We start from the raw sequence: 27,385 nt of genomic DNA on the forward strand, positions 1-27,385 counted from the left end.
CCACTTGATGGGAGACCACAAAGGCAAAGACAATGATTCAAATATACTAGAATTGCTGGGTGAAGCGGATCTGCTGTTTTCAGGGCTGGACAAAAATATGCTTGTGAATTAGACGTGGACAAAGTTTTTTGACAAATAGTTTATTCAACAACAAGTGCCATTTTGATCAACCCAAAACTATTTGTGAATTTGGTGTGAATTCATCAAATAGTTTCTGCCCAGAAGATTTTTCGGAACTTAAATGCCAAGAGAGGAAGGCCCCCCTTATAAACTTTGGCCCAGTGGTTAGAGCACTCACTCAGGACATGGGAGACCCAGGATCAATTTCACCCTCTGTCTGATGGGGGATATTTGAAATTAGGTCTCCCACATTAAGAAAAATGCCCATTCCACTGGCCAATGGGATATTCTAGGACAGGTCTCTCCTACTGAAATTGTTCCACTTTGTATAAATAATTAAATAGCCACAGGAACTGGAATGTGAGTCTCCCATCTCCTAAATGAGTGCCCTAAACCACAAGCAACAAAGTAATGATGCTCAGATCTCAGTGTTTCAGGAGTCAAATTAGCGATCAACATTACCCAAAAGAGCCACAGTAGTGTGAATTCATCATTTCAGGTTTCAGAGTAACAGCCGTGTTAGTCTGTATTTGAAAAAAGAAAAGGAGTACTTGTGGCACCTTAGAGACTAACCAATTTATTTGAGCATGAGCTTTCGTGAGCTACAGCTAGTTCACGAAAGCTCATGCTCAAATAAATTGGTCAGTCTCTAAGGTGCCACAAGTACTCCTTTTCTTTTTTCATTATTTCATTTACTATAATACTATATATTCCTATTTAAACAGTACAACAGGGGAAATATATATTATTCTCATGGCAAAATGATTGACCAAGTAGTATTTTATCAACTACAATTGGTTATAAAATAGTAAAAACATTCTGATTGGTTAATAATTAAAATCAGAGTGTATAATATCAGGAGACACATTAAAGCAGCTCGAGTCTCAGTCTGAGTATCACAGCTATAAAATCATTCTCACTCTGTCCCAATAACTATTCATTAGTGCTTACACCTTCATATAAACGAAGCACAAGGCAAAACAGAGTGCCATAATTAAGGCTACATTTTAGTCACAGGTATTTTTAGAAAAACTCATGGACAGGTTCTGGCCAATAGGAGCTGCAAAGCCAGCACTCTGGGTGGAGGCAATGCACAGAGCTGCCTGGCCATGCCTCTGCCTAGCAGCTAAGCAAGAGGGATGTGTCTGCTTCCTGCAAACCCCCCAGGTAAGCACCACCCAGAGTCCATCTCACCCCATCCGCGGCTCCTGCCCCCTCCCACATCCAAATTCTGCTGCTCCTGGGGGGGTCAGGGCTTAGACTGCCCCAGCAGCAGCCAGTGCACTTGAGCTGCCCCTGCGCTAGGTGCACCGGCAGCTGCAGAAGTTGTGACCTCTGTGACAAACTCACAGCCTTAACTATAATCAGAGTACTCATTGCTTATTTTTTTTTCATTTAGTTGTAGTCACAGCATGCATCAGTATCAAATCAATGGCAGCCCCACTACAGTCATATGGTGCTCATTAAAATAAACTGAATGGAGTTTAAGCAGACATTTTGACTTTCCTTTTAAATGATACTCTGACACCATTGCTCTGAAATAAAGACGGAATAGTGTGTGTCAATTTGTTTACTGAAGGTATTTTTAAAGTGTTGAATTATTGAGACACTTCCACACAGGCAAACATTACTATTTATCTTTCAGTAACACCATACCAAAGACTGTTAGCAGAGATCAGAATCTGGCGTTTAGCATATTTTACGACTTCTAGTAATTCTTGGTTTATACAGTTTGCTCACTGGTTACTGAACTAGCACAACTGTTTAACAGTCTTGCAAGTCTGGCAATAAGCAGTTTCAAACTGGATTTTTGTTCTGTCTGATTTTAGAAGTATATTGCAAACAGTGTTATTCCCAGATAAAATGTGTTTCACAAACTTTTCCTAGGTATATTTGTGTTCTAATAAATTTTAAAAGCAAACATCCAAGTTTGGTTTTGCAGTTGAACATTGGCTCTATACATTTCTATCTCTATAGTGTTTAAACAGAACATAGCATCATTTAAAGAGATCATTACTCTACCTTAGCATTTTTTCTTTTCAAATCCTTCAGTTCCTGGACTTCTGTTATCTACAGGTAAAGGAAAACATTGTGTATTGACAGCAAACCCTATCTGATAGTTTCTTCCCCACCCTTGTATCCTTTTTCTCTCTATAAATCACTGCTATAAGACTTACTTTTGAAACACTTTGGTTTAAATAAATTAGTCACTGGTAATTCTGTTTGGCATGTCCTTTCCCCAGCCCAGAACAAGGACTGTTATAAAATGCTACTCTCTCCACCACCAGGAGACAAGGCTGACATTCTCTCCTATCTAAAAATTCCAGGTTCTTTACCATCTTGTTATAGAAACGCGTGAAGTTTTGTTGTTTAAACTTGTTCATGTTAATAAATCACGTGAATGTTCAACTATAATTTTAATATTAATTGTGGCATTGGTGATAAGTAAAGACCAACATTCTCAATTTATTTCACTATATTATATATTTTAAATCATTCTCTACAGTCAGTTAGTAGGTCTGAAAAATGATATTGAGGAAGTCTATTCTCCATGCACTGTACGTCAGAGGCCCCTTAAAATTAGTTTTTGGTTTTTTTTAAAGCCCTGAAAATGGTCTTCTTGCAGGCACCAAGAAAGGTATTTCATAAATACAAGGCTTCTGAGGCAGATATACAAGACATACTGCTTGTATCTTGGCAGACTTTCAGCTCTATAAGTCCCAACCTTTCGACTTGGATCCACTTTACAGAACTCCTTGCTCATTGGTAACTGCACAAGAGAAGGTCCTTGTCTCCCAAAAGTTGACAATCTAATCCAATCCTTTAATTTACTGCCTGTGAGCAAACTGCTGTGCCCAGATGGAACCCCAGTGGAGTTCTTGCAAAGGTGCAGTAGTCTGTCCATGTGCAGCAAGTTGGAGTAATGGTGCTTAAAAGTTTTATGTCTTCATTCATTCATAACTCACAAGGTGTGGATTAATTTTAAAATGCCCTGAGGTGCATCAGTAAAAGACTATGTAAAAAGTAGTAGATGTACAAGCATTCTGACTAAATTTTACAACTATCTCTACACCAATGTTTTTATATTTACTACTATACTTACAGTATTAGTGAGTTGGTCCTTGAAGCCAGAATAGAAGCCCTCAATAGCTTCCCTGCAAATCCTAGACTCCACCCTTTGTCTGGAAGTTGGGGAGGAAGAGGGTAAAATAAAACCACAGTTGGGTTAGTATAGGAAAAAGGTATCTGTGCTTATCTGAGTATTTCCTTTCTTCAGGTAGCAAGATCTACAGATACTAACATTGGACTTTGAGTATAGCAGGCAGAGACAGACCTGTCAGTTACTGGCAACAGCCTAACTCTTCCCCTTGAAGAGTTTACCAGTTGTGATGACTTCTGCAGCCAAGAATTTTAGTCCACTCAGCTTTCCCCTCGCCCCCTTTTCTTATGATTAGCATATGCCTACTGCAGAGCTAAAGAAATAAAACATTAGGTTGGGTTTTAAATCAAAAGGTTGGGTTTTTTTGGTTCTTCCCAAGTTCACCTGGGATTGGTTAGCTCTTTGGACATTGCTACTTGAAGAAAGGAAAGTTTCCTATTCTTCAGCGAGGCAAGGTCCACAGAAATTAACACTGGGATTTTAAGAGTAATGAGACTTTCTGGGCATCAGGAGGCAATGCCAATAATAAACTACATATAGGGCTTCCCTTCTGCACTTTTTCTAACTTGCCTAGTGAAATGGTGCATCATGAAGGACTCTTCTTTTTAAGGGCAAATCCACCCAAGCTTGCAAGTCTAATATCTAGAATTTAACTAACTTGTGGAACCACTACTAGTGTTTTTTCAAAAGTGCTAGGGATTAAGAAGTTATACAGTTATTAATTAAACTACAGGATAGTATTTTATATTGAATAAACTCTTCAATTCTGATTAAGAGACCTAAACAGCAGATTGAGAACATAAAAACCCTGATAAGGCAAAAATTGCATATTAAGTGAGCCTCAAAGCTGAATGCTTCAATGGAAATCTAACAAACAGAGCCCATGAAACCTGCTTAACAAATGTAGGATATTTCCAGCCTCTCCTAGGTCTTGATAGATAAATGTGCATCTTCAAGCAGATACTGAGATATTTCGTGTTCAGAAATAGCTCCCCAATCACAATAGCTATCCATAATGGCAATATTATTTATATTTGGGCTACACTAAATCTCTGAGGCCAACCTACCTAGGATCACATCTTAAAGAAACTGCCATTTGTATCACAGAAACCTATAGGCAGTCATCGAATATATCCCCCAATAATCTATTAGGATTGCCCCTACATTGTATTGCATTACCTAGTGCTCCAAGCTTTCTGGTTTCAAGCAAACTAAATATTTTGTGTCAATTTGGAGTTCTCAGTTCAAGGAAAGCAAGATATTTACTTGTAGTCTGCAGTTGTCTTCTCAAACTCAGCCAGAACAACATCCAATTCTGTAATATCTTGGGAAAATCTTTTCAGCCCTTTTGGGCACCAAATCTGTATAGAACATGGGCTATTATCAGCTGAAACACAATAAATGGCTAGTTAAAATAAATATGAAAATTAAAATTTTTGTTTTAAAAGAATTAAATGCTACACAAACTAACTTGTGTATTAATCTTTTAACAAATGAGAATTTTCTAAAATGGGAATTATTTCACTTGTCTAAGATATATGCCAGGTATTTTGTAAATAGGTAAATTGATTATGCAATTTTTAAATTAAAACAATGTGTGAAAAAGTAACAAATCTTAAGGTGGGTTGAGCATAAATAACTAAGGTACATTGGTGACTTAAAAATAAATTTTACTTTTACATGAAACATTCTGAATGTCACCAACTCTGCTCAGTAGTGAAATACAAAATTCTGAAATATACAAGGTGTGATGCACATATTTTACTTTGCAAGAAAGTCTGCATTATTACACTCAAGACATTTTATATAAAGCTTAAAGTTTATAGTTTTTCTGAAACATACACAGTGTTGCTGTACGAAGGGTATATAGACACTTATTTGGGATAAACCACTCCCGGCCACTATGAGTAATACAGCCCTCCCAAACCCACGCTGATGAAGTCTTTATGTCATACCATGTATATATTGCATTTGTTAAGGGGAAACTACTTTATGAATGTTTTAGAGGGTTCTTAAGAACTGAACTGGGAACATATTTTATTTATCTCCATATATAAAGCTAAATGCATAACTCCAACCGGGCAGGATCCAGAGGAAGTCAGAAAAACATTTAAAAACCATCAAATAGTTTGTCTATACCTAAAATGGTCACAATCTTGAAACCCAGTATCTCATGATGTTACAGTGCTAGTGAGTGAGTGCTGAGTCCAACTATACAAGAATCTCCTATTCCAATTATATAAGGCTCCCATTTCTAGCGTAACTGGGCTGCAAAATACCAGATATCAAAACTATTTTTAGGAAAACTCATTAATGGCTAATGAGGAAAAGTTAAAGGAAGTTTAAAATTATGAAGAGATAAAGTATCAAATTCCTTTTACCAGAAGGATGTAATGCAGTCTTTTGCAAAAACTTCTTTGGTTTCACATGGGATTTAGCACCGTTCTTGGGCTTCTACAATAGAAAATGCAGCAGATTAACTTTCAAGAACAATTACGTTCAACTATTTTAAACCCATAATTATAATTAACTATTTCTTATGATAGCACTTGGTAGTAACACTAGTGTAGAACAACCACTGGCATTTTAACAACTGCGTAGTCTAGATCTCTGTGCAGAGTTTTGACAACATTGATAATGCTGCCAATGAACAAGAGATGCCAGACTGCATTAGCATTCCCACTGTTGATATCACTGGTAAAGTTACATCAGTGGGAATATTTTGAAGAGAAATGCTGTTGGCAATATTATTGGGAGACCTTATTGAAGTTAACGTATTTTTTGGGTCCACTGTATTAAATGAATGGTTTATTTATTATTGTGGTCCAGGAGTGTATGTAACCTCTTGAGGAGTCAAGATGTGGCACCTGGGGGTTCAGAGGACTATACTGAACAAATCATCAGATAAGAAGAGACTTTCAGAACAAAAAGTGTTAAGTGGTTTTCCTGGGGATTCTCTAGGGCAGTGGTTTTCAAAACGTGGGTCACGACCCAGAATTGGGTGGCGGAATGTAAGGCACTGGGTCTCGCCAGCTCTGGTCAGCACCTGCGACCGGGCTGTTAAAAGTCCTGTTGGCAGTGCTACCTGGCTAAGGCAGGCTAGTCCCTACCAGGTCCTACACCACTCTGTGCCCTGGAAGCAGCCAGCAGCAGGTCCAGCTCCTAGGTGGGGGGGGGGCATGGGGCTCCACTTGCTGCCCCCATCCCGAGCACCAGCTCCGCACTCCCATTGGTTGGTTACCAGTCAATGGGAGTTGCAGGGGTGGGGCAGTGCCTGTGTGCGAGAGCCATGCGGAGCCGGACTTGCTGCTGGCCGCTTCCAGGACAGGCAAGAAGCCTGCTTCTGCATCCCAACTGTGCCGCTGACCGGGACCCACCTAAAGTAAGCCCGCACCACAATCCCTTGCCCTGACCCCCATTCCCAAACTCGGAGTCTCCTCTTACACCCCAAACCCCTCACCCCTGGCCCCAGCCCAGAGTCTGCACCCTCAGCCAAGAGCCGTGACCCCCCAGTCCAGGGCCCCCTCCCACACTCTGAACCCCTCATTCCCAGCCCCACCCCGCAGTCCTCACCCCAACCTTAAGCCCTTCCACACCCCAAATCCCTCTGCCCCAGCTCCATTAGGTCATGGACATTAGTGTTCTTCAACTGGGTCGCCGGAAAAAAAGTTTGATAACCACTGCTCTAGGGACATCTGGTTATGCAAAAACCCAGCCTTTTGAAGCTGGGTCCTGAGGAGTGGGCCATTGTCTGCTGATCACCTGTTGCATGAGACCAAGATCAAAGGCCCAATTGAAGGCCCACCTATTCATGGTGGTTCTGGTTCTGAATCTGAGACAGTTACGAACTTGTAGCCACAGGGATGACCCACTTGTGGATTTTGAAAGACTAATACCAACTGAGCCTAAGGTTGGAGTTGGGGTGACCTCTGGTAAGCTTTTCAGGATGTGTGTAGGTTCTTTTATTGTTTTTAATGTTTTTTCTGTAATGCTTTCCCCTTGAGAATAAATGTACTTCTTATAAAGAATTGTGCGGTAACTTATGACTGCAAGCAATACACTGGGCATAACCTCTGGAGAGAAAGCAAAGCGCAGACACTGGCCATTTAAGCAGTTTGGCTTGCTGGGGATATCACAGTGTAGGCAAGGAACTGTGACATCTGGAAAAACCTCAGTCAGGAGGGAGAGAGGTGTGGATCTCTGCCCAAGAGAGGGGACAGCTGAGAAGCCAGAAGCTTAGCACTGAGGCCTTGAGGGATCACAGGTGCAGTTGCCTTGAACTATGGGTATGTCTACACTACGAAATTAGGTCGAATTTATAGAAAATTTTTTAGAAATCTGTTTTATATATTTGAGTGTGTGTGTCCCCACAGAAAATGCTCTAAGTGCATTAAGTGCATTAACTCGGTGGAGTGCTTCCACAGTACTGAGGCTAGCGTCGATTTCCGGAGTGTTGCACTGTGGGTAGCTATCCCACAGTTCCTGCAGTCTCCGCTGCCCATTGGAATTCTAGGTTGAGATCCCAATGCCTGATGGGGCTAAAACATTGTCGCGGGTGGTTCTGGGTACATATCGTCAGGCCCCTGTTCCCTCCCTCCCTCCGTGAAAGCAAGGGCAGACAATCGTTTCGCGCCTTTTTTCCTGAGTTACCTGTGCAGATGCCATACCACGGCAAGCATGGAGCCCGCTCAGGTAACCGTCACCCTATGTCTCCTGGGTGCTGGCAGACGCGGTACTGCATTGCTACACAGCAGCAGCAGCCCATTGCCTTGTGGCAGCAGACGGTGCAATAGGACTGGTAGCCATCGTCGTCATGTCCGAGGTGCTCCTGGTCGCCTCTGTGAGGTCGATCAGGAGCGCCTGGGCAGACATGGGCGCAGGGACTAAATTTGGAGTGACTTGATCAGGTCATTCTCTTTAGTCCTGCAGTCAGTCCTATTGAACCATCTTATGGTGAGCAGGCAGTTATACGGATTGCTAGCAGTCCTATTGCATCATCTTCTGCCGGCCAGGCAAGAGATGAGGATGGCTAGCAGTCCTATTTTACCATCTTCTGCCGAGCAGCCATGAGATGTGGATGGCATGCAGTCCTTCTGCACCATCTGCTGCCAGCCAAAGATGTAAAAGATAGATGGAGTGGATCAAAACAAGAAATAGACCAGATTTCTTTTGTACTCATTTGCAAACACCCCTAGCCCCCCCGTCTAGGGGACTCATTCCTCTAGGTCACACTGCAGTCACTCACAGAGAAGGTGCAGCGAGGTAAATCTAGCCATGTATCAATCAGAGGCCAGACTAACCTCCTTGTTCCAATAAGAACAATAACTTAGGTGCACCATTTCTTATTGGAACCCTCCGTGAAGTTCTGCCTGAAATACTCCTTGATGTAAAGCCACCCCCTTTGTTGATTTTAACCCCTGTAAGCCAACCCTGTAAGCCGTGTCATCAGTCGCCCCTCCCTGCGTCAGAGCAATGGCAAACAATCGTGCATCTGAGTTGAGAGTGCTGTCCAGAGCAGTCACAATGGAGCACTCTGGGATAGCTCCCGGAGGCCAATACCGTTGAATTGTGTCCACAGGACCCCAAATTCGACCCGGCAAGGCCGATTTAAGCGCTAATCCACTTGTCAGGGGTGGAGTAATGAAATCAATTTTAAGAGCCTTTTAAGTCGAAATAAAGGGCTTCATCGTGTGGACGGGTGCAGGTTTACATCGATTTAACGCTGCTAAATTCGACCTAAAGTCCTAGTGTAGACCAGGGCTTTGACAGGTATCACACATGAAGCACAAGGTGAGAGTATTTTGAAGAGAAATACTAGAGTAGACAAGACCTCTGTGTTCAGTCTTACTTCTGTCCTACACCCTCACATCCAAAACTATTATTCTTTCCTGAATACAAACATTCCCCCCACTTTTTAACAGATGAGAGGCATCATTATGTGCTTTAGTGCTTAATTCTAAGGAGAAACAAGATTTTAGAGGTATTTTTGATAGATTTGGGGAATCTGTAGTTGGGACGTTTACCTTTTGTGCATTCAACTTCTTCACTAAATCTGTAACCTTATTTGATATGCTGCTTTCTGAAGAGCTATTCCTCAGTGCTAATGCAGATGGTAACTTCGATTTCTCCACACTGGACTTGGAGTTTCCTAATATCTATATAAAGAATAATTTAAAGTAAATCTTCAGATTTTTAAAAATGCAAAAGAAAAAAAGGCATGAACAGTAACAGTCTGAAACATCTCAACTCTACTGCTTTAAAACTATAGAAAGAACTTTTAAAGAAAGTTTGAGATGTCATGAGCAATCAAAACTACTACAGTATCCGGTGATAGTTCAAAATTACATTTGAAGGTCTTAAAAAAAGTTATTCACACTAATGTTAACTTTTAGTGTTCAGAAGTATGTAGTTTTGACTCTCTTTTCCGGCAGGCCAGCAATAACTACACAGTAGGGCTCCACACAGGAAGTTCTCGGAATGAAAGACACCAGGATTGTGTGAGCATAGTGAATTTAACACACCAGTCAGGTCAATATGTAAGACTTGTATGGTGCACTACTGCATAGCTTCTCACATTAAAAACTGACTGGCAGAAATCTGCCACTTTAATAAAGAGCTTCCACACTGACAGAAGATAAGATTAGAAAATATGACAAGAGAACTTCTATCAAGAGACTAAGTGTGGTAGAAATGCAATGAGTAAGCGCTTTGAAGGAAAGCTACTCACAAGCATTTCAAGTTGTTTAGCACCAATATACATTTTAAAAAATAGTTTTAGTAATTAACTCAAACTTCTACTCTCACAAGTCTGCTGTAAATTTAATACTGGATAAGTAGTAAAGAATTATTCCTTATCTATATTTCTTTAAGAATGACAATATATTTCATAAGTAAACAGACTATCTTTTCGTTAAGGAAAAAACCTGCTGCACATCAAGTAAGGAAGACATGGACTAATGGGCTGGTAGAATCCAGAAACTCCTGAGTTCTAATCCTTGCTCTGACACTTCATCGGTGTCCTTGGGCATTACACTTAATACTTGCCCATCTCACAGGAGTGTTCTGAAGATTAATTATCCATGATGCTCTTCAGATTAAAATTCCTATACAAGTGCTAGGGAGTGTCAAACCCCTTCCTCTGTCTAATCTGAATATGGCATAGAATATGTTCTAAATAAAAGTTATTGATATATTCTTACAAACCTTGTTCTGTACCTTACTCTCCTTCAGGGATTCATCTTCAGAATCCTCTGTCTCTGATTTGTTATCTTCAGTCATTTTCAAGCTACAGTGATTTTTTCTAGAATAAAGATGAGCAATAAGAACTTTCCTGACACATAATTTAAAAAAAAAAAAAAAATCTGTATCCATGTGTAACCCATTACATGCTAACCAATGGGTTGTACATTTGTCCTCAACATGCTTTATTTAAACAACAAAACCAAGGGTTCATTGGTGACCTAATGGAGGTGGTTCTGTACGACCTTGCAGGAATCCCAGGTTTAATTTCTTCTCAGTTTTCAATTCCCAGGTCATCAGCTTCAAGAAGTGCTGCAACAGCCACATATCCCTCAACAGCAACCCCCACTGTCAGTTTAAGAAATAGAGTTAAAAGGCTCTGAAAGAGTTCAGCCTGGTGCTGAGCAGCCATAAAGATGGAGGGGCTGGGGGAAAATGATTGTCAGGAGTTCAACAGGGATGCAAAAGGTTCCCTGAAAGATCAAACCCACTATTTTTTTGGTCTTGATAAGTTCACTCAAGCAAGCATTACTTCATATTTATATCAAATCTGTTTTAACAAAGCAGAAGTGTATACACAAAAATTGTTTTACAATAATTTGAAATGAAGAGGAATTTTCTCAGGTCAAAGAAACTATATCAGAATCAAAGCAAATTAGATTCCCTTTCAATTGTTTATTCTAATATTTTCTTTGCCCTTTTTGCTGAATAGTAGTCATTTGCAAATAGAAGTTTCACTAATGGATCACAAATTTTTTTAAAAGCCTTTCACTTCCTCCAGCACAATCCTGACACCCACATTACAGTAAGAAAGTCTTAACATACACAGATGCATTATGCCAACCATGTACTGCTTATAATTTACAAGCCAGAATTCCTTTTCCTCCGACCTAGTGACTGATTTGGGCTTTGGCTTCTTACCTGGACAGTTTTAAGCAGGGTCATTTTAAAAGACAGCAATTGAGATACAATGAAGACATTTTTCACCATTTAAAGTCTTGCTTGAAATAATGGGATGATCCAGAGATCATACCAACCTACAAAGGCAAGCTTAAGTTTTCCAAACATTGTCTAATAGTTTTCCAGGACTGGAAAATATTTTATTTTCACTGTACCTTGTTTCTGCATTTTTCCCTTGTGGAGATGAATCAGATGAATGACTAGCTGACATGTCGTGTTCCTCTTCCTGCAATTCCACATTCCCACCAGCGTCTACAGCAGTGCTGTGTAAAGGGTGATCTATATATAACAGAAAAAAAAAAACATGGAAGTTTGCAACTTTGTCTGCTTAGGCAAAGCAGTTGACTGCACTAGCATCGTTTTGCTAGATTTCATATAATTGGGCATTGTTATGATTTTTATGTCTACTATGTGTCTTTTTCAAATTAAGCCGTATTTAAAAATACACTAATTTTTTTTGAGAAGAAGAAACTTGGGGCGAGCAAGGGGTATCTATCAATGGGCCCCATATGAAGCATGAAAAGTGGTTTTAATATTTCACCAGAAAATAATGTATATATGGTTGAGAATGAGATCTTTCCTTTTAAGGATATTTGTAAGTGACAGGACAATGCCTCTTCTCCTTGCAAATGTTTAAAAATATCTCCACATATATTCTTAGGATTGCAGAACAGTTTCATTTCACAGTTCTCACCACCTACAGCACAAGAATGGAGGAAGATGACAAACACCCAAGAACCATGAAAACACTGTTGTTTTATATAACACAAGAGATGTTCTACTATGTACTTCCAGGGTTACTATCTGGAATTTACCAAACTTAAACTTTTATATAGCACCTTTCACTGTGATATATAAGCACTACTCAAAATTAAAGAGTGCAAAAGCCCAAAACAAAGAGGTAATTTTCCCTTTTCATTCCCATAGGCAAGGAGTGACACTGAGGCTTTTGTTTATGGTTTTTAAAATAACATATGTGCAAGATAACTTATAAAAATAATGTATTAAACAATTTTAAAAAGTTAAATACTAACCAAATGAATCATCGGGCTCCTCAACTTGCCCAGTCTCAGTTATCTTCAATATCCTTGAGACATCTGGTTCCTCACATGGAAGTAATTTACTGCGAGGATGGGACTTGGTTTTGTATTCCTGGGTGGGTATTAAAGCAATGTCTTCTACATCCAACTTTCCAGTGTTAAACAAATTCAATATAATGACAACAAATTTAAAATAGTATTTAGAATTCAAATTTAAAATAGAATCCATGACATTGAGCTATGGTGCAAAACATTTGAAAGGTGACATGCATGCATTTTCTTCTTTACACTTATTTTTTGTGAGAAAATGTAGGTAAAGTGAAGTGATACATATTACTATTTTGTATTATGCTATAACATTAGTTTTAGTTGTACATTATAAAACTTGTAAAAGTGTTACTTTAGACACATAAAAGATCAGCACATTCTAAGAACTAGTCTCTTTTAAAAAAATCTGCCTTTTTTTTCCCCCTTCCTTCAGACAAGGAGGGGGGGACATTTTCAGCCACCCCCCTTGTTATTCATATTACTATTGTGTGCTCTAGTCATGGATTTCCAAATGCCGCAAAACTTGCACGTTAAAAAATTAAATAATTTTAATTTGCTGACAGTTCCAAACAACAAATGTAAGTAGATCATTCAGCACAAGTTGCTCTATATTAGGAGAACAGAGGAAAAGGCATGTTTAAAAGTCACTTGTAGGCTGAATTTGGAGGCCCAACCAGCCTGCCAGTTTTATGTTTGTAACTCCCATTGATTTCAGTGAGAGTTGTGCAAGTGCAAATGAAGATCAGGGAATGAAGGGACAATCAATCACCTGCATTTCTATTCTGTAAGCATAATATAGTTAAACTATATTCCCCAAGTTAAACTTTAAGGTTTTCATTATGGCAATGAAAATAAATGCATTAAATATTCCTGTTTTGGATGGTCTCTATTTTTATCATGAGACACTTATCAAATCTTTGCCAGGATTTGAAAACTAGCATCACATTTTCAAGCAAACTGTCCACTTTACCACAAGGCACATCACTCTCACAAAAGCTGCAAAGCCGTGAGATTACAAAACGCGGTTCCCAGAGGATGAAAGCTCATCCATACATCCAGACCCCTATGCCCACATAGAAGGGTTAGCTTTCAGGATCTAGACCCAGGTGGGCAAACTTTTTGGCCAGAGGGCCACATCTGGAAATAGAAATTGTATGGTGGGCCATGAATGCTCACAAAATCAGGGTTCGGGTGTGGGGGAGGGGGGAGGGCTCTGGTTGGGGGTGCAGGCTCCAGGGTGAGGCCAGAAATGAGGAGTTATAGGTGCAGGGAGGGGGGTCCAGGCTGGAAGCACTGACTTGAGGAGTTTGGGATGTAGGAGGGTGCTCTGGGCTGGGACAGAGGGGTTTGGAGGGCAGATCAGGGCTGGGACAGGGGGTTCAGGTGCAGGAAGGGGTACAGGCTCCAGCTAGGGGTGCAGGTTCTGGGGTGGGGCTGCGGTGCAAGAGGGTGCTCCGGGCTGGGATCAACAGGTTCGGAGGGTGGGAGGGGGCTCTGGGCTGGGGCAGGGTTTTGGGGTGAGGCTCACGAGTGCAGGCTCTGGGAGGCACTTACCTCAAGCGGCTCCTGGAAGCAGCAGCGTGTCCCTTCTCCGGCTCCTACACGGAGGCGCGGCCAGGCACCTCTGCACGATGTCCCGTCCACAGGCACTGCCCCTGAAGCTCCCATTGGGGCGCCAGAGGGGGCCATTGGAGCACATAGGAGCCGGATGGGGGCCATGCTGCTGCTTCCAGGAGCCACAAGGAGCGGCCCCTGACCCTGCTAGAGCACCAGAGTGGGGCAAGCCCCAGAACCCACTCCTCAGCGGGAGTTTGAGGGCCGGCTTAAAAACAGCTGCAGGCCAGATCCGGCCCGCAGGCTGTAGTTTGCCCACCCCTGATCTAGACCTTCAACAGCATGGCACATTTATACCTTATTCTTTTTAATTTACTGCAAAATTAAGGTAACTTACATCCAGTTTATTTCTTTCCAATTTTTTCTTTGAGGTCTTCTCACTATTAAATATGTATAAAAGAAATTAAATGTACAGTTGAATATACTGAAGTTATTTAAAAATAACTCCACTATAAACCTACTCTCTTCTTCTCTTCATTCCTGTATCAGAATCAGGGCTACATTACATTATTACATTACCTGTGTCTAGCTTCTTATCAGTAGCAGAGCTTAACCCAAATGACAAAGGAAATGCTCAAATATAAATTTAATATTATATATTTACTTTTCACTCCTCAACAGACTTCTATTTAGGCAATACTTAATAAGAGGAGGGGCATGAATGACATAAACCCAAGCGTTACTGTTTCTCCAAAGGGTAAACAGTTTACAGAGGGCCTTTGTCAGGAAGGAGTTAACTGCTCTTTTCCTGGTTCAACTAGTCTGGCCAGTTATTAGTGGGGATTAGAGCCATATCTCTCCTCCTATTCCCTACCCACATCCTACAGAAAAAAAGCAAGTGAGAGAGTAACCCTGCTTACTTCTACCTGACCAAACCGAAGGCCCAGGTAGCCTGCATAGTGTTGAGTGTCTCATCCAAATCACAATTTAGCCCAAAATTAAGCAACTGGATATTTTGCATTAAATTTAGGATCACTTCTACTACCCCCCCAAAAGAAAACTCTACTGCTGTTACAGATGATGATTAAATAGCGTTTCAGAGTGAATTTCATACATGAAAGGGAAAAAACAAGCTAGCGCTTTTTTGTTAAAACAAATTAAATTTGAACACAAGCCATAATAATCAAAAATATCTTAATACACTATGCTAATTCAGAACTCCTGAACAGTCAACCCTTATAAGACTATTCATAGTTGGCATGTCACTGAAAATTATTATCTGTGGATTTGTAATAGAATTTTCAATTTGACTGATGACCTGAATGTCGTGCTAATTGGGGCACTTGTAATATACCTCTTTCCTACAAATGGTCCATTACCTCCACTAGTTAATGACAATATTGTTTGAGCAGGGTTTTCTGTTAGTTTGTTTCCTAAGATGAGCGCACTTAATATCTGCCAGGCAATTTCAATTTTAAAAATTAGCTAGTTTAAGAGAAATATGTTGTCTGAAAAAGTTCCGTTTCGTGCTTAAAAATTAATGTACAAAACCTATATTTTCACACTACTGTATATACATATACACACAGCATTTAATAGTTTCTCCATTTGCAAAAGAGAACTGTTAACACACAGTGTTAAAATATTTACATTAATAAATGCTTTCAGTTGCAAATCATTAACATAACATATAGTCTTCAAATTTATACTTAAGTAAAATTGCTGAAAGTCTTTTTTTATTTGTCTTCCAAAGTTTGAATTCAGAGTAGTGTGTTTTATCTAAAACCTGGTGATAGCACGGATATCTGTGAGAGGTAGTAATTAAGTTGTCAACTACTGAAAAAGCAACAAAGGTCAAGATTTTTTAAAATGGGTACTAAAGTTAGGTTCTGATCCTACATTTCACTGTAGGAGAGCCCCACAGAAGTCAGTAAGGCTATGCATGCATACAGCAGTTCACCCAAGCACAGCCTATTGCAAGACAGGGATCTTAATACCTTATTTATGCCCTGACTCAGCAACTGAATGTACGTGGGCTGCCCCATGCCTATAACGAAAAAGCCACTGGATCAGGCCATAAGGCTCCGAAATAAATTGCCTGATTTTCAAAAGTGCTGAGCACTTAGCAGCACCAATTGACTTTAGGCACCCATAAAAAAAAAAAAACAATCTTAGCCTCAGTGGTCTCAGTTTAGGTGTAGGCAGGTGAAGTGTTTCAGTTCACTTTAAAGACATTGGAGTTCATTGGTAAAGGAAAATTCACAGCATTATTTACTTACAGAGCAGGCATGTGGCTTTTACTATGCATCTTCCTTTTCTTATCCATGTCACTTACAGAAGTTTTGTATTCAAATGCCTTTTCTGAAATGACATGTTAGTCTCCATTTAATGTGGGACCTGTCCTTCACAAAAAGAGTACATGGAATGCAATGTGTGTCTATAAAGTTACCTGTACATCAATACCAGCACACCACAGAATCAAGGTGGGGCCCAGGGGAGTGAGGGGAGGTGTGGGGGGAGCTCATCCAAGCTGCTGCTGCAGGGGCCAGGATGGCAGGGCGATTTTGCCACAGACAGCTAGTACCTCAAATTTAGCCAGGCAAGAAAACAGTTAGTCCCGTCTCCCCCCTCCCTTCTCCTCCCCTCCCCAGCCCTTTCCCCATCACTCAACCCCCTTCTATTCTGGTCTCAGTGCATATTGGGAGATTGGTTTCTCACATAGTTAGTTGCAATGGGAGATTAGCAAGGTCCTGTTGTGAACATATCTGACACACATACCAGCCCTGCCTCCAACACCCAGCAGCCAACCGCTTCCACCCCCATATATAGTCCTTGACATAAACAGCCCCTTTGAAAGCATCAGCCAAAGGAAATAGTCACTTTCAATGTGTAAGGATTCTGTGCAGAGAAGGCTGACATTCCTGTCTGGAATAAAGCAGATATCACGTGCCTGCAAGAGACACTCGCAGGGGGGTCAGGAAGGGATTTCCCCCCCCCCCGCCCATATTCTGGGTGTGGGAGTTTGGATCTCCTTCCTCTGAAGCATCTCACTTAATCATGTCCCTGCCACTGAGGGGGCTTCGGGCAATGGTATGCTTTAGTCCTTCCTGTGGGCTGTAATACCTCATTTCAGTTGTTGTGTTTCATGAGGTGGCACTGATGGTCTGTAATATACAGGCGATCAGACTAAATGATCCTGAGGTCCCTTCTGGCTTAAACTCACATCTTTGACAGGGAAAGACAATAGCACTAAACATTCCTGTCATGCGCATTGCTGCAAAGGTTGAAAGCAGCCCCTGGTAACACAGTACTTGTATGTGACAAAAGACTGGTAAAAAACACTGCTGTGAAACACCATGGTATAAGAGAACTTAAGGATGAATTCAACCAAATAGCAGTAGTTTCTGTTTACAAGCCACCAAGTGAACAGCTGGTATGGTCTACTGACTTTCTCCTGCCAGAAAAAAAACAAGCTTTGTCACAGGTGAATTCAACAGTCACAACACAATCTGGGGATACTCCAGCAATGATAACAATGTGGAAAAAGTTAAGAAGTGGAAGTCAACAAACAACCTGACCTTGCTCTATGACTTCAAGGCTAAATGTGCCTTCCAAAACAAATGATGGAACAAGGAATACAATCCCAGCCTACCCTTTATCACCTCTGAAAATACATGCTACTTCAGAAAGGAGGTCATGGCAGCAATCCCATGATCACAACACAGACCACATATAACATTTATGCAGGAAAACATAGTACCTGCTGAAATTCAATATCAGAAAGTCTGACTGGAGAAACTTTACCTCCAAATTGGATAGATCCATCTATATTATTACTCCAACACAAAAGCACTACAGAGAATGTGTCTCTCTAATGTGGAAGACTGCCCAAAAACACATCCCCAAGGTATGTCAGACATTATATGTACCTGGTCTTTCAGAACAAACATTCAAACAATATAAAAGATATTTAGGACTATTTGACCCAGATCAGTGAACTACTGGGCTCAGAAAAAAAAGAGAAAGAAGCAGTGCAACAGCTGGAGCAAACTGATTGAAACAACAAACGTGTGTCATAACAACAAAAAAACCATAGGCCATCATTTGTTAGCTGAACCCTAGGGGACAACAATCAAAGTGGATTACCGAAGTCTCTCTCAACCAGCTGGCACAACAACTCATCCTAAATGGTAAACCAGCCCAAAAAGCAAAGCATACAATGAAACAAGTCAAGCAGGTACTTTGTTTGCTCCTCAGGATCAGAAAAATCCGCAATGAGCAGTCTAACATCACGGAGTGGACAACAGTCTCAAAAACTCTGAAGTGTTGAAAGGCAGCTGGACATCTCATGAACTGTTACTACACTTTTGGACAAGAGTACAGAAGTGGCTACTTGATGTCTTTAATTCTTGAATGGAGACAACGCAGATACACAGGCTGTGGAGATAAGCTAAAGTGGTTGTGCTACTCAAACAACATGAAGACCCTAATTGCAAAGAGCTACGAACAACTATCCCTACTCTGCTCAGCTTACAAGCTATATGAGCACATAACTCGTGGAACAGCGCCAATAGCAGAAGGGCAACTGCCTGATGACAAAGCTGATTTCCATCCTGGACGTCAATACTGTGGTCAAGTTGCAAACTTACCCCAATAAACCCAAGATGGCTTTGAAACCCACAAAATTACAGAGACCATGTTTGTTCATCTGTCGGTAGCTTAAGACAGTGGTCTCCAAACTTTTTGGCTTATGCACCCCCAGGGCGAAGACCAGAAGACCTGCTGCAGACGCGCTGCCGACAGAAGAAGACCAGAAGAAGGGGGAAGAAAAAAAAAAAAAAAGTGGCCAGAGCTGAGTTGCCAAAGCAAAAAAAAAAAAAAAAAAAAACGCCGGAGCAGCCAAAGCCGCAATATTGGGACAAATGGCATCCCAACCATGCATCAGTCGGGACACAGGACAAAGAACTAAAAATCGGGACAGTCGTCTGGTCACCCTAGGAACACCAGCCGTGGACGTGCAGAGCTGCTGCTGAAGAACAAAAACGGCAGAGTGCCATCTGGTGGCGCTCCTGCTGCCGCACACCCCCGGGATCATTTCGTGCACCCCAGTTTGGAGACCACTGGCTTAAGACACTGAACATGGGAAGAATTTTGAGAAATAGCAAGATGGTCCAGGTCGTCTCTTCCCTGCTTGAGAATCAGCATTCTTTGTCAAGATGGATAGTCAGAAACACCAGTGGAGTAGTCAACGGAATGGACTGCCCCAAGGTTCAGTATGGTCACCCTTGCTTTTTTAATATGTCTTCACAAATGACCAACCAGAATTCCTTGATTTGCAGAGATTCATTTATGCAGATAGTCCTTGCATTGCTGCTACCCAATCAGAAAGATCTGAGGACACTGAATGCATTCTAACTGGTTCCCTGAGTGTACCTGGAGAAGACCATCATACATGGCTCCTGAATGCCAACCCGAGTAAGACATAAGTAAGTGCCTTCCAGCTGAAACACCATCGGTCTAAGTAAAAACTCCAGATAATGTAGGATACTACAATCCTTGAGCATTATAAACATCCGGTGTACCTTGGGGTCACATTAGACCAAATGCTGACATTCAAAGAGCACATAAGGAAGCTGAAAAACAAAAGTGAATTCCATGAATTATGTACTCCAGAAACCGGACAACATAATATGGGAAACTAACTTCAACGACTCCAAGCAACCAATCTCACCCTGTGTTTCTCAACTGCGGAGTACTGTGCCCCCGTATGCTCACATTTGAGCCATGCAAACAAAACTAACAGCAAACTTAATCAATCAGTAGGTTCATCACAGATTCCTTGAAACTGACTTCCCACCTGTCCCTATGCCACTTCACAGGGACTGCACTACCATTAGGCAGGATTCCCTCAGTAGAAAGAAACAAAAAACAGGTGCATGATCCAAGACATACGTGGACACAGTCCACCATCCAATACGTGTAAGTCCAAAAAGAGCTTTGCCTCTGAAAGTCCCTCACCCTAAAAAAACACTTTGGAAGGCTACAGACCAACAACAAGGCAGGACAGCCGATGATCCTGGAGAACCTGGGTTCCTTCGGAACAACTCCCCCAGGGAGGCACCGACCTCGGACACAAACACTGGCGTGAGAGCGGGGGTGGCAAAGGCTGGCTGCAACGTGGAAGTGGAAGCTGAGGGTAGACCCCAAATGCGAATGGCAAGAGCCTGGGCAAACACTTGCATCCGCCTGATGTAGCCAAATATGTGACAGGCCAGGGCCTGGCTGGGGTTTTGGAACAAGAAGCTGGGATAACGACCCAGACATAACCTCATCTGCCCCTCCCCCCCCCCCAGCCGCCTCCAGCGCCCAACTCCCCACCCCCTCAACCACCACCACCATTGCTCTGGCCCCCTCCAAGGAGCCAGCCCCACCCCGGCACCCCCACTACCCTCCCAGCCCCCTCGAGACCAGGCGGTTAGTGGGCGGGGGGAGGGGGAGGGCAAATGACCAACCGAGGAGTAGAACGGCCTCCCCTAGCCCCTGTCCGCGCTCTGTAGGTGGGCAGCGGCGGGAGTAGCGCGGCGGCGCCCGCGCCCGGGCTCGGCTCAGCAGGCGCGCCGGGGGGCGGGACGCGCGCGCTCAGTAACTGACGCTGCGGCACCCGCTCCCGGCCCAGAGAGCATCTTCCCGCGGCAATTCTAACCGCCCTGGGCGGGGGTGACGCACTCCCCGCACTGGCGCTGCTCACCGCCCCGCAGAGGGGGACCCGTTAACCCCTACAGAGCCCCCGCAGGCTAGAACGTCCAGTAGTAGCCGTTCGAGTGAAATGCCCCCCTCCCTCCGCAGCGTAAATGGTCTGATCCGCACGGGGGCGCGCCAGGAACTAGCGCCCTCCTGGAACAGAAGGGGGAAGCGCCGCTCTTGCCGGCGCGTGGGCCAGAGGCGCGGGCACGAGCCGCTCACGGTCTGTGGTGGCTGGCTCCAGGCACCCGCTGGAGGGACGGCGCCGGAGCCGGGCCGCTCGTCTCCAGGCCCCTCAGCTACCCCGTTGCCAGAGCACGCGTGACCGGCTCCGTTGGACTGACCAGTCAGTGCTGCCCCGCCGAGCCGGGGCTGGGCACTGGCGCCTGCCACCGGCCTGGCAGCTGAGCTCCTTTTGAAGCAATACTGAGCCCAGCCCAGCGGTGGGAGCTGCTGATCAGTGCCGGGCTGGGCCCCACCTGCCAGCCGAGAAACCCTGCTCCCCTCCCCCACGGTGGAGCGCTGTATGCTCCCCTCCTCCAAGGCGTAGGGCTTGTGCGGGGCGAGGAGAGATGCTGGAGCGAAATTTATTTGAGCATAAGCTGTCCTGAGCTACAGCTCACTTCATCAGATGCATCCAATGAAGTAAGCTATAGCTCACAAAAGGTTATGCTCAGATAAATTTGTTCGTCTCTAAGGTGCCACAAGGACTCCTTTTCTTTTCACTGGGATTAAGACTTCCCAGTCAATTCGAACAATATTAGACTACTGCCTGTACCTAGTGTAGCAAAATACACCAGGGTGCCTTTTTCAAAAGGACAAGGTGTAAACAAAAAAATAGGGGGAAGCAACTTCATCTCCATTCTGCCATAATTCAAGCTTAGTCTTGAATAAGTAAGTGAAGATCTATACAAATCTTGCAGCCACATGATAGAGCTGGGGTGGGCAACCTATGGGAGGGGTGCCAAAGGCAGCAGAGGAGCTGATTGTCAGTAACATGGAGCCCAGGTCCTGGCGGCTCTGCATTTTAATTTAATTTTAAATGAAGCTTCTTAAACATTTTTTAAAAAAAAACTTTATTTACTTTACAGACAACAATAGTTTAGTAATATATTATAGCCTGACAGAAAGACTTTCTAAAAATGTACTACTGGCTCACAAAACCTTAAATTAGAGTGAATAGATGAAGACTCGGTACACCACTTCTGAAAGGTTACTGATGCCTGTGATAGATGCTGAATGCTTCCATTTTAACAGATTTTTCAGAATGTGTGCTTCAGCCAGTAAAAGGACTTAGAATCATAGAATAGCAGGGTTGGAAGGGACCTCAGGAGGTCATCTAGTTCAACCCCCTGCTCAAGCAGAACCAATCCCCAACTAAATCATCCCAGCCAGGGCTTTGTCAAGCCTGACCTTAGGAACTTCTAGAGAAGAAGATTCCACCACCTCCGTAGGTGAGGCATTTCAATGTTCCACCACCCTCCTAGGAAAAAAGTTTTTCCTAATATCCAACCTAAACCTCCCCCACTGCAACTTGAGACCATTACTCCTCATTCTATCGTCTACCACCACTGAACAGTCTAGATCCATCATTTTCAGAACCCCCCTTCAGGTAGTTGAAAGCAGCTATCAAATCCCCCCTCATTCTTCTTTTCTGCAGACTAAACAATCCCAGTTCCCTCAGCCTCTCCTCATAAGTCATGTGGTCCAGTCCCCTAATCATTTTTCTTGCCCTCCGCTGGACTCTTTCCAATTTTTCCACATCCTTCTTGTAGTGTGGGGCCCAAAACTGGACATAGTACTCCAGATGAGGCCTCAATGTCGAATAGAGGGGAACGATCACGTCCCTCGATGTGCTGGCAATGCCCCTACTTATACATCCCAAAATGCCATTGGCCTTCTTGGCAACAGCCCACTGTTGACTCATATCGAGCTTCTCGTCCACTGTAACCCCTAGGTCCTTTTCTGCAGAACAGCTGCCTAGCCATTCGGTCCTTAGTCTGTAGCATTGCACGGGATTCTTCCGTCCTAAGTGCAGGACTCTGTACTTGTCCTTGTTGAACCTCATCAGATTTCTTTTGGCCCAATCCTCTAATTTGCTTCGTGCTTCCTCCCCGTATCCCACATCCCCACTTCACCGAGGGAAGGAGAGCAAAGCCCTGAGGTAACCTAGTTTAAAGCCCTCCTTACTAGGTTAGCCAGCCTGCTTGCAAAGATGCTCTTCCCTCTCTTCAGTAGGTGGAGCCTCTCTCTGCCTACCACTCCTCCTTCTTGGAGCACCATCCCATGGTCAAAGATTCAAAGCCTTCTCTCTGACACCACCTGCATAGGCATTCGTTGACTTCCACGGTTTGACGGTCTCTACCCAGGCCTTTTCCTTCCACCGGGAGGATGGGTGAGACCAACTCTTTTATCCTTCTTCCCAGAGCCACATAGTCTGCAGTGATCTGCTCAAGGTCATTCTTGGCAGAATCATCGGTGCCCACGTGGAGAAGCAGGAAGGGGTAGTGATCCAAAGGCTGGATGAGTCTCGGCAATCTCTCCGTCACATTGTGAATCCTAGCTCCTGGTAAGCAGCAGACTTCTCAGTTTTCCTGGTCTGGGCGGCAGATAGATGACTCTGTCCCCCTGAGGAGAGAGTCCCCGACCACCACCACCCGTCTCCTTCTCTTGGGAGTGGTGGTCATGGAACCTGCATCCCTAGGACAGTGCATCTCATGCCTTTCCAATCGGCGGAGTCTCCTTCTGTTCCCTTCTCTCAGGATGTATCATCTAGTCCACTCTCCACATTAGTACCTGTGGAGAGAACATGAAAACAGTTGCTTATGTGTATCTGCGTTGCTGGTACACAGACGCTCCCCTTTCTTCTGGAGGTCACATGCTGCCAAATTTCTTCACCGTCCTATAGTAATTGGACTATACGGATTCTCAAGCTCTAGTTCCATTGCAAATTAAACAACTAAATGCAGATACCTTAAAGGTTTGGATACAAGAGCTGTATTCTAATTTACACTGATCTGGTATTCAGGAGGTAGGGATAATACATCACTGCTAGGTGAGTGGGGGTGCAATAGACTGTATACATCACCCTATTACATTTTTCCTGAGATGAACATTCTGACATGCAGAAATGTCAGACAGCTAGTCGTGATGGGGCTATAGCAGACCTCTACTTCATGATGGACAGGTTTCTCTCATGTTCCTTCATGCTTCAACCACCATTCCAGAGGACATGTGTCTATGCTGATAACAGGCTCTGTTCGATAACAATCCAAAGCAGTGTGGATTGACATGTTCATTTTCATCATCATGAGTCAGAGGGCACCAGCAGAAGGCTGGATTTTCTTTTTTGGTGACTGGTTCTGTAGTCTCCACCTTGGTGTGTTGCTCTTAAGACTTCTGAAAGCATACTCCACCCCTCATCCCTCTCAGATTTTGGAAGGCACTTCAGATTCTTAAACCTTGGGTCAAGTGCTGTAGCTATCTTTATAAATCTCACATTGGTACCTTTGTGTTTAGTCACATCCGCAGCAAAAGTGTTCTTAAAATGAAGATGTGCTGAGTAATCAGCCGAGAATACGATAGTATAAAATATATGGCAGAATGTTTGTAAAATGGAGACAGACATACAATTCTCCCTCAAAGAGCTCAGTTACAATTTAAACATTTAAAAAAAAAAAAAAGCATCCTCCGCATGAAAGCATGTCCTCTGGAATGGTGGCTGAGGCATGAAGGGGCATATGAATGTTTAGCATATCTGGCACGTAAATACCTTGCAATGCTGGCTACAAAAGTCCCATGTGAATGCCTGTTCTCACTTTCTGGTGACATTATAAATAAGTGGGCAGCATTATTTTCTATAAATGTAAACAAAACTTGTTTGTCTTAGTGATTGGCTGAACAAGAATTAGGACTGAGTGGACTTGTAGGCTCTAAAGTTTTGCATTGTTTTTTTTTTTTTTTGGAGTGCAGTGATGTAACAAAAAGCCTACATTTTAAAGTTGCACTTTCACAATAAAGATTGCACTACAGTACTTGTATGAGGTGAACTGAGAAACACTGTTTTTGTTTATCATTTTTACAGTGCAAATATTTGTGATTAAAAGTACAAAGTGAGCATTGTACACTTTGTAGTCTGTGTTGCAATTGAAATAAGTATTTGAAAATGTAGAAAGACTTCCAAAAATATTTAATAAATTTCAATTGGTATTCTATTGTTTAAATAATGTGATTAAAACTGAGATCAATCATGAGTTAGCTGCAATCAACAGCCCTAAAATAAACGTAAAGTGAACGCAGACTACACTTGAAACATTTGTCCCTGTGGCTAAGCAGGACTCCCCACCTCTCAAAGGCACTTAGTTATTAGGCTGTTTCTATTACAGAAGTGCAGTATGCCACTACCACAACAGGACTGAGATTTAGGATATAGCTACACTGCACACACAAAGTGTTAACTCACGTTAGCGAACATGAATTAAGATTGTAGTGCTTTCAGTTCATCTTCAACCCCACACTTCCTGATAGCAGCTCAAGTTCAAATTTAATGGGCATCCTGAGGTTGAATTTGAGTCAGTAGCTGGTAGAGTTGCCATGTTTCTACTGCTGAGTCAGCTGTGGTTGTCTAATTACACTCTAGGCCATACCCTTAAAAAGTTAGTCTTGAAGACTACCATTGTTAGGCAAACTTGATACAAAGGAGTCATCACTTGGTTTAAATCAGTGTCCAGAACCAAGTAGGGTTGAACATTTTAATATATATCACATAAGTGCCAAGAAGGGTACATATCTATATGCTCTCAGCAATTATGAATAATATCCCGCATAATTAAAATGGAGTAGAATATAATCTCACCAGCAAGACAGTATAAAGGACTTAAAAAGCAACAGACCAGCAGCACCTTCTCCAACAATTCCTCACCATTCTTCCAGTTTTCAAATCATGCGCTTTCCATTGTGGAACATTTTAGGATATTTTGGACCAGGAAAGGAACTTGCATTCTGAGGCTGTGACTGCCTCATAAAATGCTCTGCCACCAGCCTATTCTTTATGCCACTGAAGCCAAGGCACTCAACATGGCAGGCTACTAGAGTGGAGAATGCCATGGGGCTTGAGATGGTCTTGGGCGGGTAGGTCCTCTGTTAGTAGGGTTTTATAGGTCAAAAAAAGTCCCTGTGCATCTTGAACTCCACCCATCAACTCTGACAGCCAGGGTGGGTCCTGGAGCACAGAGATCTTATTGTTCATGGCATGACACTTCACTTACCCTGCTGACCACTGCATTCTGTGCCAGCTTCAGTTTCTATATTGTCAAGTTACAGCTCCTTCAGAGTTCATGTCAGTCTAGCCTGACCATTAGAAGGTGACCATTGCAAAGGTTCACCTTTAAGATGAATAGTTGCAGCCTCCTAGACACATTTAAGTGAGGCAGTTGTCCTATTACGGCTACCAGATATTTAGTAGTACTTGGACTTGAAAACAGATCTATAGTTTGCAAACCCGAACAAGTGAAAGACACCTAGTAGAAAGGCTGATATTCTTGCTATTTGCATCCCAATCTCTCTTCTGGACTGAGGTTCAGGTTGTCATGCAGGCCCTGATGTCACCCAGGCATTAAGTGTCACTCAACCATTTGGGCCAGATTGGAGAAAGGTGCAGGGATACCAGTTAAGCCCCTCACTATCCTCCCAGCAGCATCATGTACATACTGCACCAGAGTGACAGGAGCGCTGTAAGAGTCTCCCAAGACACTCCCAGATGGTAGCAGTTTTACCATCTTGTTAACAGACCGCTGCAAGGGAAGTACAAAGCCTCTTTACAGTAGCCCTATTAACCCCATCCCCCAACTTATCTGCAGATAAGCAGACACCACACTGATAAGGTACCAAGGACAGCTATAGCTGTCATTAAAGCAGCGACACCTGATCCCCCATCCTTAGATCACCCACCAGAGCATCAAGTGTGGTCTCCAGTACACACCTAGGTAAGAAACCAGACTGACAATGGTCAAGGAGATGAGTCAACTAGATCTAAGAAAGTTGCAAGCCCACCAACTCCTCTTAAAGTTCTAGGCTGAATTTAAGGTGTTGTGAAGTATGTCACAAGAGAACAAGATTTACCTTAGCAATAACAACTTGTATATCAAGCTTCCGTCCCACGTGGTTTTGACAATCACAATTGCCAAAGGTTTATATTTAAGAATGTAACCTTTATTCATGCCTCCAGCATACTGATTACAACACCCAGCTACTTGCAAGGAGGTATTTGAAGATATTTTGTGCTTCCTTTGAGAATAGGATCAGTTTATTTATGCTGATCAAGCAAGTTACAACGTATGCTTTGTCTTAATGTTATAGGCATATTAACCAAGAGTCTGCAGATAAGTAGCAGTAGGCCATGATAAGAAGTTATCCTTGGGTGTCCCAGTTTTGTAGAGACAAGTTTAAACAACCAGAACTACCACTTCTGTATGACAAATACTGGAAGAATGAAGATTCATTGCTTAGTAAGTCACCCAAATGT

At 42.8% G+C, this 27,385-nt stretch overlaps 1 protein-coding gene across 9 annotated transcripts in view; it reads right to left on the minus strand.

Moving 5' to 3' along the window:
• Positions 1-20,947, minus strand: part of CENPU (centromere protein U) — a 35,197-nt gene extending 14,250 nt beyond the window's left edge. For 5 of the 9 annotated variants that reach the window (XR_012158647.2, XR_012158648.2, XR_012158649.2 and 2 more), the window contains exons 1-11: positions 20,634-20,947; positions 16,401-16,482; positions 14,519-14,561; positions 12,514-12,667; positions 11,635-11,758; positions 10,484-10,580; positions 9,304-9,435; positions 5,662-5,734; positions 4,547-4,667; positions 3,224-3,302; positions 2,143-2,190 (exon numbers count right to left, since the gene is read on the minus strand). Coding sequence is in view for 1 of the 9 variants with exons in the window: in XM_073341776.2 (XP_073197877.1) it covers positions 2,143-2,190; positions 3,224-3,302; positions 4,547-4,667; positions 5,662-5,734; positions 9,304-9,435; positions 10,484-10,580; positions 11,635-11,758; positions 12,514-12,667; positions 14,519-14,561; positions 16,401-16,447 (918 nt within the window). In the remaining 8 variants the exon portion in view is untranslated. Of the gene's footprint in view, positions 1-2,142; positions 2,191-3,223; positions 3,303-4,546; positions 4,668-5,661; positions 5,735-9,303; positions 9,436-10,483; positions 10,581-11,634; positions 11,759-12,513; positions 12,668-14,518; positions 14,562-16,400; positions 16,519-16,570; positions 16,706-19,703; positions 19,729-20,633 lie in introns of those variants that run through there. The other 4 variants (XR_012158650.2, XR_012158651.2, XR_012158653.2 and 1 more) reach the window with 4 other exon arrangements.
• Positions 20,948-27,385: the final 6,438 nt, after the last annotated feature.

Source organism: Lepidochelys kempii, chromosome 4, assembly GCF_965140285.1.
Source record: "Lepidochelys kempii isolate rLepKem1 chromosome 4, rLepKem1.hap1, whole genome shotgun sequence".
Classification (NCBI taxonomy): Eukaryota; Metazoa; Chordata; order Testudines; family Cheloniidae; genus Lepidochelys; species Lepidochelys kempii.